Source organism: Micropterus salmoides, unplaced genomic scaffold (assembly GCF_014851395.1).
Source record: "Micropterus salmoides isolate LMB-PRFRI ecotype aquatic unplaced genomic scaffold, ASM1485139v1 Ms_hic_scaffold_9, whole genome shotgun sequence".
Lineage (NCBI taxonomy): Eukaryota > Metazoa > Chordata > Actinopteri > Centrarchiformes > Centrarchidae > Micropterus > Micropterus salmoides.
This window is the reverse complement of record NW_024044681.1, coordinates 24,487,159-24,503,306: the sequence shown is the minus strand read 5'-3', so window position 1 is coordinate 24,503,306 and position 16,148 is coordinate 24,487,159. Positions and strand designations below refer to the sequence as shown.

General features: G+C 40.8%; 1 protein-coding gene across 3 annotated transcripts in view; it reads left to right on the top strand.

Annotated features, from left to right (window-relative positions):
* nrxn2a (neurexin 2a) overlaps positions 1-16,148 on the top strand; it is a 121,484-nt gene that overhangs the window by 46,155 nt on the left and 59,181 nt on the right. For all 3 annotated transcript variants that reach the window (XM_038709036.1, XM_038709035.1, XM_038709034.1), the window contains 5 exons: positions 192-353; positions 6,408-6,837; positions 7,507-7,890; positions 8,733-8,936; positions 11,658-11,684. In XM_038709036.1, the coding sequence (XP_038564964.1) occupies positions 192-353; positions 6,408-6,837; positions 7,507-7,890; positions 8,733-8,936; positions 11,658-11,684 (1,207 nt within the window). The remainder of the gene's footprint in view (positions 1-191; positions 354-6,407; positions 6,838-7,506; positions 7,891-8,732; positions 8,937-11,657; positions 11,685-16,148) is intronic.

Here is a 16,148-nt window from a genome sequence, read left to right as displayed (position 1 = left end):
CAGAAACAGGGATCAGCTGGGATTAGTGAACCCTTCAAATCTGTTCTTGTAATTGCCTTCAATATCCAACATTAAGACAAGCTCAACTAGAATCAAGAAATGAAGCATGAAATAATTAGGCTAGTTCTTTCTGTCTGACATAAAATCTCTCCATGTCTTTTACTTCCCTCCACCCCCAACGGCTCCTCTAGGTGACGATCTTGGTGGACGGCATTCTCACCACCACCGGATACACTCAGGAGGACTACACCATGCTGGGCTCTGATGATCTCTTTTACATAGGGGGCAGTCTCAACACAGCTGACCTGCCAGGCTCCCCGGTCAGCAACAACTTCATGGGCTGTCTGAAAGATGTGAGTACAGTTTGACCTCGGTCCCAGCAGAGGACTGGAAATACTATCCTACCCTCCTTAGATAGCACTACCCCTTCCTATAAGCAGAGCATGTTCTGCGTATAGAAAATCACCCCTCACATTCGTATTGATTCTCCTGTTGTAGGGTGTTTGAAGGAGAAACATGTAGCTGAGAGGCTGCGCTGAGCGGAGTTATGCATTTATAGATTCCCGCAGGAATCCCTTTGAGAACATAGCACTAACATGCAGAAGAACCAGATGCATCTTCTCCTGTTTGAAACACAGTCTGAACTCAGTTTTCATCAGTACTTCAACATTTTTAAAGCTTTTTAACTCAGGCCTGTACCTGTCACATTGATTATCTCGAGCAAGCAAGTTAAAATCGTGCATTAGATTTAGTATAGACAAAGCAGTGAATTATGGGTAAAAGCCCAATTTCAGCTCTTACATATTTTTAATGAAGTGAGCAATCTCATAAAAAGAAAATGATGTGCTATGTGCATTATAAGTTGGAGAAATGCTCTCTCTTCCCAAGGAAGGATTAGGAGGAGACATGACTAAAACAGACAGTTGTTTGAATAGTCATGTGGAAAGTAGCATAAGCACCAATGTGGCAGATGGGTGTAAAATAAATATTTTCTTGGGGTCAATTCCCAGCTCAAACATGAGTTTTCTTCTGTCAGAGACACTTACCTCAAAGGATATAAGATCATTTATTCCACAAATGCTTATAAACTGTTATTAGGCTCTGCTCTTGATCCCCATTAAATCCAGCTGCATGGGATTCAGCTGGCAGTACAATGCATCACCAAGGCAGGGCTGGACTGGGACAAAAAATCAGCCCTGGCATTTTTGGCCAAGGCAGCCCACCAAAATCGGTCAGACACCCCTCACCAATACACCATTGATCTTTTTAGGGGGTCAGATTAGGGGTGTGATGAAACACTGACGTTGCACAAGATTGGTGTCCATGTCTAAAAGACAAGAATATATTTTAATAGAGCTACTATTTCTAAAAAATATTTATAAATGAAATATTTTATAGGGGAGTGTGGGGGTCCTCCCCCAGAATATTTTAGCATTCTAGAGACATTTTCTGCACCAATTATGGAGGAATTATGGTGGAAATGTCTTTATCTTTATAAAGGGAAGCAAAAAATTCAGGTGGCAGGTGACAATTCAGAATATAAAAATATAACAAAATATAATGCAGTAATCAGTAGCTTATTATTATTTTTTGCTAAAGTTACTTTTTCGGACAACGCAGAGGTTTCTTCTATATTTACATGGCATTGCAGGTTTTCTTATTGTGCAAATAAACCTCTCTTTTTTTTGTTAATTAACATTGCTTGGTGCAAGCCATTTTTCAGAAAATTTTTAACAAATGCTTCCAAAAAGTGGTGGCTACATGTCCCCAGCTTCCCAGTGTAAATGACCCCTTCCCTGCTCCCTCCCTACAGGTTGAGCTACTCCATGCTTCACTTTGTCCCTCTGTTTCGCTAACACACGACTCCTCCTCTGCCTGTCAGTGGCCACCACAGCTCTTTTACTCCTTCAAGTGCCTGTGCCTGCACTACGTAGGGTACTGCAGCTGATGTTGAAGCTACTGCAGCCCCGGTAGGAAACATATCGGTCATTTGGTGGGAGCCGTCTGAAGAATGTTTTTTTTGTTGGGCCGTGACGCCAGAAACAGAGAGCAGAGGGGGTGGTGACTAGTAAGAGATGTGATTGGGCCGGCCCAATGTCAGTATAGAAAATCACCCAACAGGCCGCTGTCCGTGCTTTATGGGCCGATCGTTGGCCCATTTTTTAAAAACATTTATATAAATAAAACATTTACATTACACCGGCTCCAAAGGTGCGTCGGCCCACTGGGCATTTGCCCGGTATGCCAGATTACCAGCCCAGCCCTGCACCAAGGACAGAACAGGCACGTCATTTTTAGATATGGGATACACAAAAGCACAAGGCAAATAGAGTAGAAATAACCTGCAAGTAACAGCTGCGGCAAGTTGGAGCAAAAGCATAACAAGCACCAGCTTCCTTATGCGTGAGAGTGGGAGCATGGTAGATTATAAAGATTGTCTTGTTAAAAGTCAATTGATGACTTGTTGGCGACTGTGTGCTTGGCTTCAGTGGTCTGCCTAACTAACCTGAAAATATGTCTTTTCTGTTTAATTTTTTTTTTTTTAGAACCCAACTGGAAAAGATGTTTCATCTGTCTTAGGCCACAGAGCATCCAGTTTGTGCAAATGTATTTATGATGGAGAGCTGAAATCTTCATGCTGATGTTTTCGTGTCCACAACAAGTAATCTTTGTTTCAAAGATCAGTCCCATGACACAAATTACAGACAAATTCTTTATATGAGTTTTAGCTACTCTGGACTCACTATGGATGGCAATGTCAGTTGGTCGCTCTGTTGTCCACCACTTTGGTCCAAACTTATCATTTAAATGATAACAACTATTGGATGGATTCAGCAACACAGAGTTGAACACAGTGTAGGACCAAACAAAATCTGAAGATTGTCTGTTGGTCCACAATGCATCCACATTTCCTTTGCTGTGCCATAAAAGGTCATTCTTTGCTGGTCTAAATATGTGTAGCCATCCTACTTGAATCTAGACTCACAGTCACGTTGGGATCTGGAGTTCACATGTATCGCATTCTAAGCTACTTCTGGATCTGTCATTGACCCCGAGTGTGACATGTACATTACCCCTTCCTCACATTTACCCAAATTGAGCCCCCAAAGTAAAGTTCCCTCACAATTTTGGAGGGATTATTGGGTCAGAATCAAAACTAAAAGTCTAAATCGAAAACTAAAAGTCTAAATCAAAAATGCATTTGATATTAGGATAGGGCATTTAGTCTTTAGAATTGGGCACTTGGTATTTAGGATGTAGGATTGAGGGCTTTATGCAAATAAGGGGGCGTGGCCCAAATACTGGAGGCTGGGTTTGAAACGGCTGGTGCAAAAAGGCACATTATGGTCAGCAGGGGGAGCTCTGAGCACTAAAGAGCACACTGCAATGAAACCAAACAGAGCGAGTGAGCTGGGCTAGAGGGAAGACTATCCTTTATAATGTGATAACTTCAACTTCATGAAAGCATAACATTTCTGTGGCCTCAAAGTCACCAGTGAATTTTTGGTTTAGTTTTCAAATTAGACTTTTAGTTTTAGACTTAGTTTTAATTCTGACCTAATAATCCCTCCATACACAATGGCCAAATATCTGCGCAACTAATGACATTCCCATTAGCCACAGCTGTACTTTTGTGTTTAGGGCTAATAACACACCAAGATAATGAATCTGGCAAATATTACCTGCTAAACATGAGCATGTGAGCATTGCCATTGTGAGCTTGTTAGCATTTTACTCAAAGCACTGCTGTGCCTAAATATGTTTTAGGCTATTCCTTTTGAATCTCATAGTCCACACAGTCTACACATATGTAATTGTCCATATGAGTTAAACTCTGCAGTACAGACACATTTAAAGTGAATTTGTATTTGTTATAGTATTGGCAGTATTCGTTAATAAAGTACATATCGTCAAAATTTTACAGCACTCAAGCATTAACTGGATTATTTTTAAATGGAGTGTCTACATAACTAATCTGCAATGTGCATACACTGAAATGAAAATGAGATGTTATTTATGGACAGGTTATTGTCCCGGCATCGCTGCCAATGCTGCAACCTCCGCTCTGTGGGCGGTGTGGCTGTTGGTGGTGTTTAGACCTACTACTGCTGTGCGTAGTCACACAGATGTACCATAGGCATGGAGGGAGAATATGATGGGATAAAGTGTTAAGATGAGATGACAAACTCGAAAAGTCCAGGTAATGAGGGTGAGCGGTGACAGAGCTGATCAAATGGGATCATCCAGGAGCCAGGTTCAGAGACAGGTCAGTCCAAGACAGAAGCTTGAGTTTGGTGATGAGCTAGAGGAATAAAGCTCTGTGGTGAATTGGAAGGATTCATCCATAAATATTCATCTTAATCCATGTGGGAAAGAAAAGTGAGCAGTGACTAAAATATTTATTGTATAAGCAGAGGGTCTATTTAGGGGGATATCTGTCTTTCTTTCTTTATTGAATGAAGAAGGTCTGGGGCCATGACTAATCTCTCAAGAGGTTACATGATAACAGATGTGAGTGCTGTATAGAGGCCATCAGGTTCATCAGGCGCAGGAAAAATAATGGCCACTTTCAGACGAATGTTACGACTACAACAACTAGCTGGGAGAGATGGGTTTCTCTTTGAAATCACCAGCTTATTGGTCTGTAGTATGTGTGCCTACAGGATATTCCACACCGCATCATTAGGTTCCTCTCCTTAAATGCTTCAAAGATTGTACCCAATTTGATTGTGAAGAATGTTCTTACATAGCTGGTATGTAAGAGCTGGTATGTTCTTACACAGAAGGTCTCAGGCTGCTGTTATTCTTCATCACTTGAGCATAAAAGACACGAGGGCTTTGTCAGTCAACACCTAGAAGAGCTTTATTCTTGTGTTTTGGGAAAGTATGTAATCCTTGTCACAAACAGGCGTCTGAATTGGTGAAATAGGATTCCACTTCCTGTATTGTCCTTTGGCTTAGATAATACCCCAGCAGAGGTCACAGTGTAGCCATCTACGCATTTCTTTTAGATGTGGTTTTCACATAATTGATGTCTGTATATATATATATATATATAAATAAGTGACTGTCTGGATTGACCATCTTCCCATTTAAAAATTGCCTGTTACACTGATTTCTCAATGGTCAGTTTCGCCATCTGATTTTCTTGCTTAATTAGTCACACTGAGGCAGTGTGAAGTGTGATATTGGCTCAAATTGCCTCTCAGCTTGGCTGTTGGTCCTCTGTGCAGTGTGGTGTGTCACCTCAGGCAGTGGCTGGTTGCAGAATGATGTTGCAGATAACAGTGAGCTCCAGGTGACTTACAACTGGTACAAAACGAGACATGGATTGTTGTTTCCTGCTGTGCATATTGATGAACTCAGGATGAAGTAGAACATAATCCAATAACAGCACAAAGAAGCCTGCACAGGCATTCTATGGTGCATTGTATACTTTCAGTTTGAACAGGTATTGTTTATTTTGTATTTTGTATGAGCAAATATCTTTTAAAACGGGTTTTATATTTCTCTCTGTTTCCTGTGGTTGATCTAAAATATCAAATCAATAGCCAGACATTCCTCAAACACAGAGGGAGGTCTGTTGTACTGTACATTCACTGCAGCCGGAGTGCTGTTTAGCAGCTTCTGCATCATGAGCTCAGCAATGAAAGTGAGCACTCACAAGTTTATGACCTCTTACATTTACTAAAATTACTTCTTTATATAATAAATTGTGTGTTGTGCTTGAGAAGGATGGAGTCCACATCTCTCCCACCCACCCTCTCTGCTTGGACTTGCTGTTTTTCAATTTACTTAGTATAAACACACACAATTGTTTGTCATTGTGTAGGTGCTATGTCTGTGATTCCTCTGCTCCGAATTTAAGATTATTCTACCGTCAGACCCATTGTACCTTCCTGAGTGAGTCAGCTAAATGTCTGAAATGTAAATTTTTGCATTTGCATTGAAATCTAAATGCGTTTCTCTGTTTTCTCTTGACAATTTCCACAAAATTGTCATGAGAAAACCAGAAAACATCCTGATCAAAAACCAGCCAGATTCTTGGTGTGGTGAGGAACTGATTCTCTGTTCTCACGAATCAAACAGTACCAGTAAAACACAACGTGCACAGTTCCACATGCGTCCTCTATCTCTGCATGGATACCCAGCACGAGTCAGGAATTAATGCGTCAAGTGCTTCCACATCTTATTAAAGATGCCAGTTTATTTGACACAACTCTGGAAATGAAATGAAATCTGAGCTCTGAGTTCAGGGATGATTCAACGTGTATTCTGCCACATGTCCTTGTGCATGCTGCTGTGTCACATCAGTTCTTGTATTGATGAGGAATATTCAACCTTTGCACTGAATTTATTGCTCTCTCCAACTGTCATATCACCACAACATCTCTCTCATTTATTAGGTGGTCTACAAGAATAATGAGTTTAGACTGGAACTGTCACGGCTAGCTGAACAGCAAGACCCTAAGATCAGTATCCATGGTGACCTGATATTCAGCTGTGAGAATGTGGAAGCATTGGAGCCGGTCACCTTCGACACGCCGTCTGCATACTTGACATTGCCCAGGTGGAATACGAAGAAGACAGGCGCCATAACTTTTGACTTCCGCACCACAGAGCCCAGCGGCCTGCTGCTGTTCAGCCACGGTAGTCTTCAGGGTACACAGCCTGACAGGAAGCCCAGGGCCGACTTCTTCGCCATAGAGCTGCTGGATGGATTACTCTACCTGGTCATGGATATGGGCTCTGGCAGCATCAAGATAAAAGCCAGTAACAAGAGGCTCGATGATGGCGAGTGGTGCCACGTGGACTTCCAGAGGAATGGGCGCAACGGTAAGATAATTATGTGCATTTGTGAAGGCAAGGGAAGCATTCTGTCTGCTTCTGTTACTGTGTTTCTCCAGTTTTAGCTGTGGAGTAGAAACGGTTCCAAGCTGTGAAATCGCCATATGCCAGCATGGATACAGTCACATCAGCATGCTCTTGCTTTTCATTCACTGCAGCGAAACATGCCAGCATATTAGGTTTTAATTACCATGATATTTTTAGTTTGTTATATTCTATGTATGACATTTTGAAATCTGTGTTAACCTATTTCGCAAGTGGCCAATTATACAGTCACCCATCTGAAATTGGGCCTTATTAGTACAATCCAAATGTCTGCCTTATTAGTAGAAGTCAGAAAAATACACACAGTTCCTCCTCTGTTTCCTCCTTCACATTTCTATAAATACATTTCCTTCCTTCTCAAGCAGAGTTAGATTTGTCATTTGTAATTCCTCACTTTTCCAGAGCAAGTTTTAGTTTTAGCTTCTGCTTTTTGCTCACAAGGACTGGAAAGACAGTTTCTTAATCCACATTTTTTTTAAGACAAGCAAAGACTAGTGCCCACTTCCTCAGCCTCACAGTTTGTTCTCACTTAGCACACCCACACACACCTGTCTTCATTTTCTCCAACAAAACATTGTATAAGTACATGTTGACTCACTGTCTGCCCTACAGGCTTTATCTCCGTGAACAGCCTGAGCATCCCCTTTTCCGCTAATGAAGGCAGTGAGATCCTTGACCTAGATGGGGACATGTATCTTGGAGGTTTACCTGAGGATCGCCAAGCCCTCATGCTCCCACCTGAGGTATGGACGGCCTCCCTAAGCGTTGGCTACGTGGGCTGTGTGAGGGACCTCTTCATTGATGGACAGAGCCGTAACCTGTGGAGACTGGCAGAGGTTCAGAGCGCCACAGGTGTCAGCAGCTTCTGTACCAGAGAGACTCACATCAGGTGTGCCAGAGACACATGTGCCAACGGTGGACACTGCAAAGAAGGCTGGAACCGCCACATTTGTGACTGCAATGGTACTGGCTACCTAGGTCCCAGCTGTGAGAAAGGTAAGAGTTTCTGAGAAGGATGGGGAGGATGAGTGATTTTTAAAATGCTGCTGCAAAGCTTTTAACACACTTTGGCCGGTATTTTATTTATTATCTTAGCTGTGTAGTGGCTGGAAAGTGCTTGCACAGATTGAAAAAAAAATGTGGATACAAAGATAATTCATTATCAGGCCTTAATGCTCAGGCCTTCTAAACAATAATAATTTAAATGCAATTGCAGTATTCACAATGTTCATACTGTATAATGTCATATCTATTCAAATGAGAGCTGTGCTCACAGAATAACCCTCTACGTCCACGAAGCAGTTTTGGTGAGAATGAAAGGACCAAACAAAATGTTGTTATTTAAGCCGTTCAAAAGTAAATTACAGTTTTTCTACAGTATAGTGATTCATTAATGAATTGTCAGTATCATAAGGTTGCCAGTGCTATGAGTGTTTCATTAGAAATGCAGTGCTGCTTTGGTAGAGTGATTCAGCCTGAATCACTCTGCATTTACCATGCAGATGGTTTTCTCACAGAGAGGCCAAATTACGCAGATCCATTGGCAGCTAATAGTATGAGGGATATATGAAAATCCCCCTTGTGATGATGGCTATAAATCCTCCAGAAATTTGATTGCTGCTGCAATCTCTCTTTCTTCGTATGCTCCAGGCTTTTTCTGCCATCTGGTGCGACTGATGAAAACTGCAATCTAAAATTATATCATGCAGTACCTGAGATAAGCTCAAATTGAATTCAGGTTTCATTCCATAAATGCCACATTGTGTTTTAAGTTTGGTGTTGCGATTCCCTCTGGGGTTCAGCGTCTAGCTAATGCTTCCTCTTTCTGAAATCTGTAGAGGCCACCATGGTGAGCTATGACGGCAGCATGTATCTGAAGGTGGTGCTGCCAAGGACGATACACACAGAGGCTGAGGATGTGTCCCTCCGCTTCATGTCCCAGAGGGCCTTTGGTCTGCTGATGGCCACTACCTCTCAGCAGTCTGCGGACACCCTGCGTCTGGAGCTGGACGGAGGCAGAGTGAAACTCACTGTGAATCTGGGTAATGCTGCTGCGGCAAATGCGAGCAGATAATACCAATCGACCTTTCAGGACGTATCACCTAACTAGAGTTCTCATGATATTAGTTTTGTCTCAGACTCTCCCATACCCATCTTCATACACACTAACTACAGTTGCTTAAGAAAAGATGAGTGTATCCCTTGATTCTTTTGCATGTTGCTTGACTGTATTTTCAGAGTCCTATTTATGCAGTATAGTTCGATTTAACTGGAAATTCATGAATTAAATTATGAATGGACAGTTTCAAATCAAAGTGATAACATAATGAAATGCAAATTTAATTTTTTTGTTGGATTTTTAGAAAAAGATCATTTGGAGTTTAAAAATGGTTCATCTATGGATGGGACTTAAAGGAATAGTTCAACCGTTTGGGAAATATACTTATTCACTCACTGGCAAAAAGTTAGAGAGTTAGAGAAGATCGATACCATTCTCATATCTGTTCATGTATGTGTCCAAATATAATGCTATAGCCAGCAACCGGTCAGCTTAGCTTAGCACAGAGACCGGAATTCGAGGGGGAACAGCTAACATGGCTCTGTCAGATGGTGATAAAATCCACTTATCAGCAACTCTAAAGCTCACAAACTAATGCTTTATATCTTGTTAGTTTAATCCGTACAAAACTAAAGTGTAAAAACAACAATTCACAGTTGTATGGTGGTTATGTGTCGGACTATTTCTTGGTCATACGCACAGTTCCTGTAGTCTTGGCTGGTTCCCTGGCAAACGCTCAGCCAAGAAATAGTCCATTACATAACTCCCTGTAAAACGGAAAAATTGATTTTTTTGTGAGCCAGCTGCTGGCTGTAGCTTCATATTTGCCGTAAAGATATGACAGTGGTATTGATTTTCTAACTCTTCACCAGAAAGAGAATAAGCCCATTTCTCAAAACGTTTGCTTTATGGCATCCAGGGTTTACCATGGCGATTGTTTTTAAAAAGGTAGCCTATGCCTCTTAACCACTACCACCAGTTTCACATTTTTGCCTCAATTGGAAAGCTTGCAGTATAGAGGCATCCATTCCATGGATAAAGCTTACAATATAATAAAAAAGTGGACAATTGTAACGTTTCAAGAATGCCATGTCTAAAACTAAAATCTTAAAAAGAAGAAGTAAAGCTATGAAAAAGCTCAAGGGGTTTAATGCCTTTTAAGCAACTGTTGGTGTGTATGTATATTCTCTCTTTCTCTCTCTCTCTCTCTCTCTCTCTCTCTCTCCTCAGTTCATCCAGTGGTCAGGTCCCATCTGACCGTCTCGGCTCTTTCAGCCCTTCAATGGCTTGTCTGCAGTTCAAGGAGAAGGCAGTCAGAGACCAGTTCCGTCATTACGCTGAGATATTACCACTTAGACGATAGATATGACCGTTGTAGTTCCCTCCCCTCACATTTACTGGCCTGTCCAGTTTAGAGACGCTTCACTGAACAGAGGGTGATGGACACACACCCACACACAGTCACACACACACACACACACACACACACACACACCTGCATCAGATAGTCACCCTGGTCTCTGGCTGTCTGTATCCACTGCTCTGTGATGGTTGACAGCTTGAGAGCACACCTCAGCCACATGACTTAAATTTTACATATTTATCCTGTTGGATTCATTATTCAGAACATGCAAATGATGAGTGAGTGAATCCCATTTTGAGGCCAAAAATGTGAAAGATGGACTTTAGAAGAAGAAATTAGCTGTTACTCATTTGTACACTTTTCATTCATTTCATGGTGTAATGATGGTCATGGTTCATTGTGGCTGCAGGTTGTGCAAATCGCCCTTTCCCTCTGTATTTAACTTGGAAAATAAATTACCACCAGGCCTGCAGAACAAGTAGGATACTGGATTATTTCATTTAACAGCAGTTTGAGTTCAAGAGTGAGGGCGGATCAAGGTTTGGGATTTTTAGTAGAGCATGACCTCAGTTATATTGCATGAAATTAATCGATAGCATTAATGTCTGCATCACTTATGAATGCATGCAGGACATCCTAAACAAAACATTGCAATAATCAACACTCACAGAATAGAATATACAGAAAACTAGTCATTTATTGCAAATTCTGCATAACTTAAGTAATTGCTATAACTTCAGTGCTACTGTTCAGTAGCCACTCTTACCTGGTCTTCTGAAGTAAATTCACTTTGCTCCTTTGAGTGAAAGGCTTTAAGATGGTTTATGCACTTTCATGTGTTCAAATCTTCAACCAAATCTAGCATGCAGGTCCCATTTTTGTTATCTGCTTAAGACAATTTTCCTCACCATGGTGCATGTTTGCTGTATTACCCCAAAGCATAAGTCACAGTCTCTGAAAGAGTCAAATTCATTTGTCGACTTAACGTAAGCAACCACATCAGAGCTGATACCGATGCTAAAAATAATACTGCCGCACCTCTACTTTTATGGTCAATAAAGCCCTTATTGATCCCAACTTTGATCTGGTCCATTGTGCTTCCAGCAGTGCCAGACACATGCTGAGGTTCTCCTTTCACTCACTGTTCCTAATTCTAATGTTATTATGGACACTACAGGGAGGAAAGTGGCGGTTTAGACTCTCGAGGCTGTCCCCGGATGGTGGGCTCTGAAAAGCACTGAACTTTCTGCAGAATTTACCTTTGAAGGATGTGAAATATTCTCCTCTTTTGTGCTGTTCTTTTTTCTTTTAATCTCACCATCTCACTCTCTCTCTCACCAGATTGTATCAGGATAGACTGTAATCTCAGTAAGTGTCTCCTATGATTTTCTTTTACTTTACCGTGATTTAGAGAACATGCACTGTGGTATAATGATATGCCTCTTGCTCTATCCCCTTATGAAACAGAAGAGAATTCATGTATTCTGCCCCCAAAATCCTCTCTGTTTACTGTTGATCCTAATCACAAGCATCTTTAAAAAAATAAGATCAAGAATGAGACTTCACTGTGGCAAACAGTACTGTTGAATATAATTGGACCTTTTTGCTCAACACTCCACAATCCACATTTTACAAACAAATTCAAATTGAACATTTTTCCTTATTGCAATGTAATAATGTTGTAATCAAATGTAGCTAAATTTGACATACGGTAGTCTGCTGTTGTGCCGCCAATGGGTTTGCCATTCATGTGGCTGTGACTAATTTGCTCACATAGCTGATAACTGAGCACAGTTCAAGTACAATCAGCAATTATCTGTGGCAAGAAAAGCAGTACTCAGTTTAGAGAAAAATGTTTTTTGTTTTTTTTACCAGGCAATCACACTACAGTGGCAGACCTGAGATTAATTTATAGGTTACCCTGATATCTGATCAAAAGATGATTATGAGACGAGACTGTCATCTGTCAAAAAGCATTTTGCTGAAATGTTGAAACATGTTTTAGAGATTACAGTTTGTTGCAGCCAGTTCTTCAGTCATGTAGTGGATCATATTCTTTTTAAGTAAGTGGAATCATCAATGTCAGCTTTTCATGACACATTCTTTGAATACAAGTGTCTGAATCTAACTACGCGTCATACATCAACAGACACTTGTTATCCTGCTTTGTGATACCTTAAAAGTTTAATTGTAAGAGGTATTCTGAACCAGATGTGCTGTAAAAATGCACAGTGAATAGACTGGGTAAAGACAAGACAAGAGCATCCATCAAATACATTTTTCCTGAATCATGGGGTAGTTAAATGAGCGAACATGTTTCCATTGATTAAAAGACAGAAGAATGCCAAAGGCAGATCTTCCTCTGTATCAACAGAATTGATTTTCTGGTATTCTATACTCCTGTGAAATGGAGTGGTTGTACAGCAATGATGTTAGAATTTATGATGCAGATTGTTGCTCTCACTTGATGGTGAGAGTCAGGCAATTTAAGTTTTGGTTCAGACTATAGCGGAGTGAGAAATAGATAAAAGCTATTGCCAGTGAAGAGGTGAACAGCTCTTTGATATAGACCATCCAATACAGAGGAGGCTTATGAATCCTTAAAAAAGTAATCACTATAATCAAGTGCTGGCTGAAAGCTTGTTTCCACCCTCCACATAGGCTACTATATGAATAATTCCTGGATTATCTAAAATTAATGTTCAATTTATCAATGATTTGCAGAGCAGCCTGAATATTAGTCATTATTATTGTTTTTATGTTCATGTGAGATGAAGGGAACGGATTGCAACAACTGCTTTTGTACTCTCAAACATATTTTAACATGTAAGCATGCAGGATAGAAAAATCAATAACCTGCAGTCTGTACTGTAATTTTGTCTCATGTTAATCTATTGATCTGAGATGGAGATTTATGGCTATGCAGCAAAAAGGGACACATTTACTGTTGCTACAGATTTACAACACATGTACCAGCCTAAGCAACAGTTCATTATCTTGTATGGATCACATTGTTTTTCTCTGATCAAGGTGAGTAGTGTGTGTTTGCGTTCATGGGTGTGTGGACGGCTGGACAGAAGTGTGCATGTACTGTCTATCTAAACCATTTCAGTGACCCACCTGCAGGAGAGCAATGTATAGACATTTTAAATAGTTCATTCCAATCAGCTGAAAGTAAAATATTTAGATAAATAATTACACAAATAGCAAAGAAAAACATATTTAAAATGGTGTTTTAAAAGGGCTGTGTATCCTTTATTACCTCAGATATCTGGCAAAGAAATTGCTCTCTTTACCAGCAGATGGCATGGTACCATCATGCACTGTCCACAGACAATATGTAGTCCTGCTGTATGTAGGCTTCTCTGCAAAATGAATCGTCTTCCTTATCAATTATACTGAATGTATGCTACACCAGTGACCTCTGTAGAGCTAATAGGGCAGATGCAATGATGGATGGCTTGTTAGTGGATTTTATGGTGGATAACAGAAAATTGAGCCACATTTTAAATTGCACACCATCATTTAGTGCACACTATCTTTGGGGAGGATTGCAGTTTGCACCACAGAGTCATTGTGAATTTTAAACAATCTTTTTTTGATAACCCTAAAGGATTTCCTTACAGCTTGATTGCAGGAGGAAGACTTCAGATTTCTCAGGTGAGGTGTCTCGCGAGTGTAGCTCCTTGCTGATGGAATCAAAGAGGCAGCCCATCTGCAGCAGCTGCTTGGAAGCCGTCAGTGGTGGGGTTATGTAGTTGTAAGAACAAATGTTGCTGCAATGATGTTAATAAATTTTCTGGAATCTGGGGAATAATGGTACACCACGCACTTTTTGAAATGATGCATTTGTTCTCCAAAATTACCATAACATGCTTTGATTAACACGCGCATCCTGCCTTCAAAGTCTCATCTGCTCACTCATAATAATGCTGACCTGTTTAACCGCACCGTGCCTTTGAAGTTATCCTTGTTTGAAAATATTAATCAAATTCAATTTTAACTGAGGATCAAACTGGACAAAATAGACCCCTTTACATGTGCGGCTTGCTCTGGAGCCTCTGGAAGATAAGCTTGTGAAGCAAAGGCACTTTTAGAGGAGCCCACATTTCAAAGGGTTTACAGTCAGATGTCTGTGTGAATACATATTATATTCCACCATTTTACTACCCATTGCTGCGCTAGAGATAAATCACTACCGCTGATATGAAACGCACGTCGGTGCAGGTAGTTTTACTAGGTGTCCTTCATTTATAAACACTGAGACAATATTCATTATGAAAAATCACAACAAATAGCCTATTAGCTGTAAAATAAGAGGCTATTAAATGTAAATGGAAAAGAGTTCGCCGATTTAGCATTGCACCCCTATAATATTGAAGAAGTCAAGATGTGGACAGTTTTTAAAAAGAACCAGCTATATTGGTGGGGGAACTCCACACATCCTTCTTCCTTGCTAAATCTAGAGCCTACATTACCCATAATGCAACCCAACTGCTGATATTTCAGACGGAGATTCAAGTGTGTTATGCTAGTAGCGGCTAATACTTTTTATATACAGTCTATGGGCTAATATAGTATCCATCCGTTAGCCTTAAGCAGAGATGAGGAGCTGGCTACAGAGGTCTGGAAAGCTCATTTGTTTCTAACTCCACAACCCAATTTTTTTTCACTTACAAACTTGTAGTCTTCAGCCCCAACCGACACTGACTCAAGTGACATCACTTGAGGCAATATATCAGACGTCACGCAGCATCCTCTTTAGCCACAAAGGCTACAACTTTGTTCACGTATGTAATGTTAGGGCTCCCCCAAGACTTGTAAACAGACTTTAATGTGTGAAATAGTTGCAGTTGCCATTTAATGATTATCTTAACAAAATTGATGTCTAGTTAATATAGACCCTAATACAACAAAACACAAGACAATACTTAACAAGAACAAGAATTACTCTATTTTTCTATAAGGGCGTCTGGGTTTAGACGCTGACATGAGATAGCAGTGATGCTCCCATCTGAGAAGCACAGATAAGATGAATAATCCGCGCTGTCCTATCTTCATTAAAGCAAATCTTGTCTGTAGCCTACCTCTGTTTTCGAGAGATTTACAAGGTAAACATTTCTATTTTTTTGTGTTGGACATGATTCCAGCGACTGGTTTGTTTTTCACTATCTAAGCAAATCCATCAAACACAGAGGGAGCAGGATGTGAATTGATTGATCTCTCTTCTGTGCTGTAGTCGATATTCAGCAGGTGGATGGTGGTATCATGCGGTGCGCTGTAAAGACACGTGATATGCAGTCCTGGACAAAGTCTCCAGTCGCAGCTTTTATTTCCCCTGGGGATGAAACAGTGAAGTGTTCGGAAACCAGTTGATGTTTTCCATTTATTGCCCTCTGTACGTCTCCTGTAATTCTCCCGCACCCTGAGCTCAATTAGACAGACAAACCCCTAAAGGCGCAGTCAGCTTAGGCATGGCCAATTAGTTTCCCAAGCGATGTCAGAACTCCTTTGAACTGCCATGTCGGCCTGTTGCATAGGCACTGATTCGGGATGACGGTGCTGCAGTGGCAGGCTTCTGCACTGTGACCCATTTTAAAACCAGCAAAAGAGGCAGAGGATAGTGCAGACATTCTGAAACTTAAAGCTGCATGTTTGAGCCAAGCCTCTAGATAATACCTGCATGTTTCCCCAGTTGACGTCAACTAAAAGACCTAAAAAGAGAAAGCATGCTTTGTGCCGCTCCAGTAAAGAAACCATTTTACACAGGTTGGCCATTCTACCTCCAGAATAGGAGCTGTTTCATTGTTTCATTCCCCCTTTAACTGTATA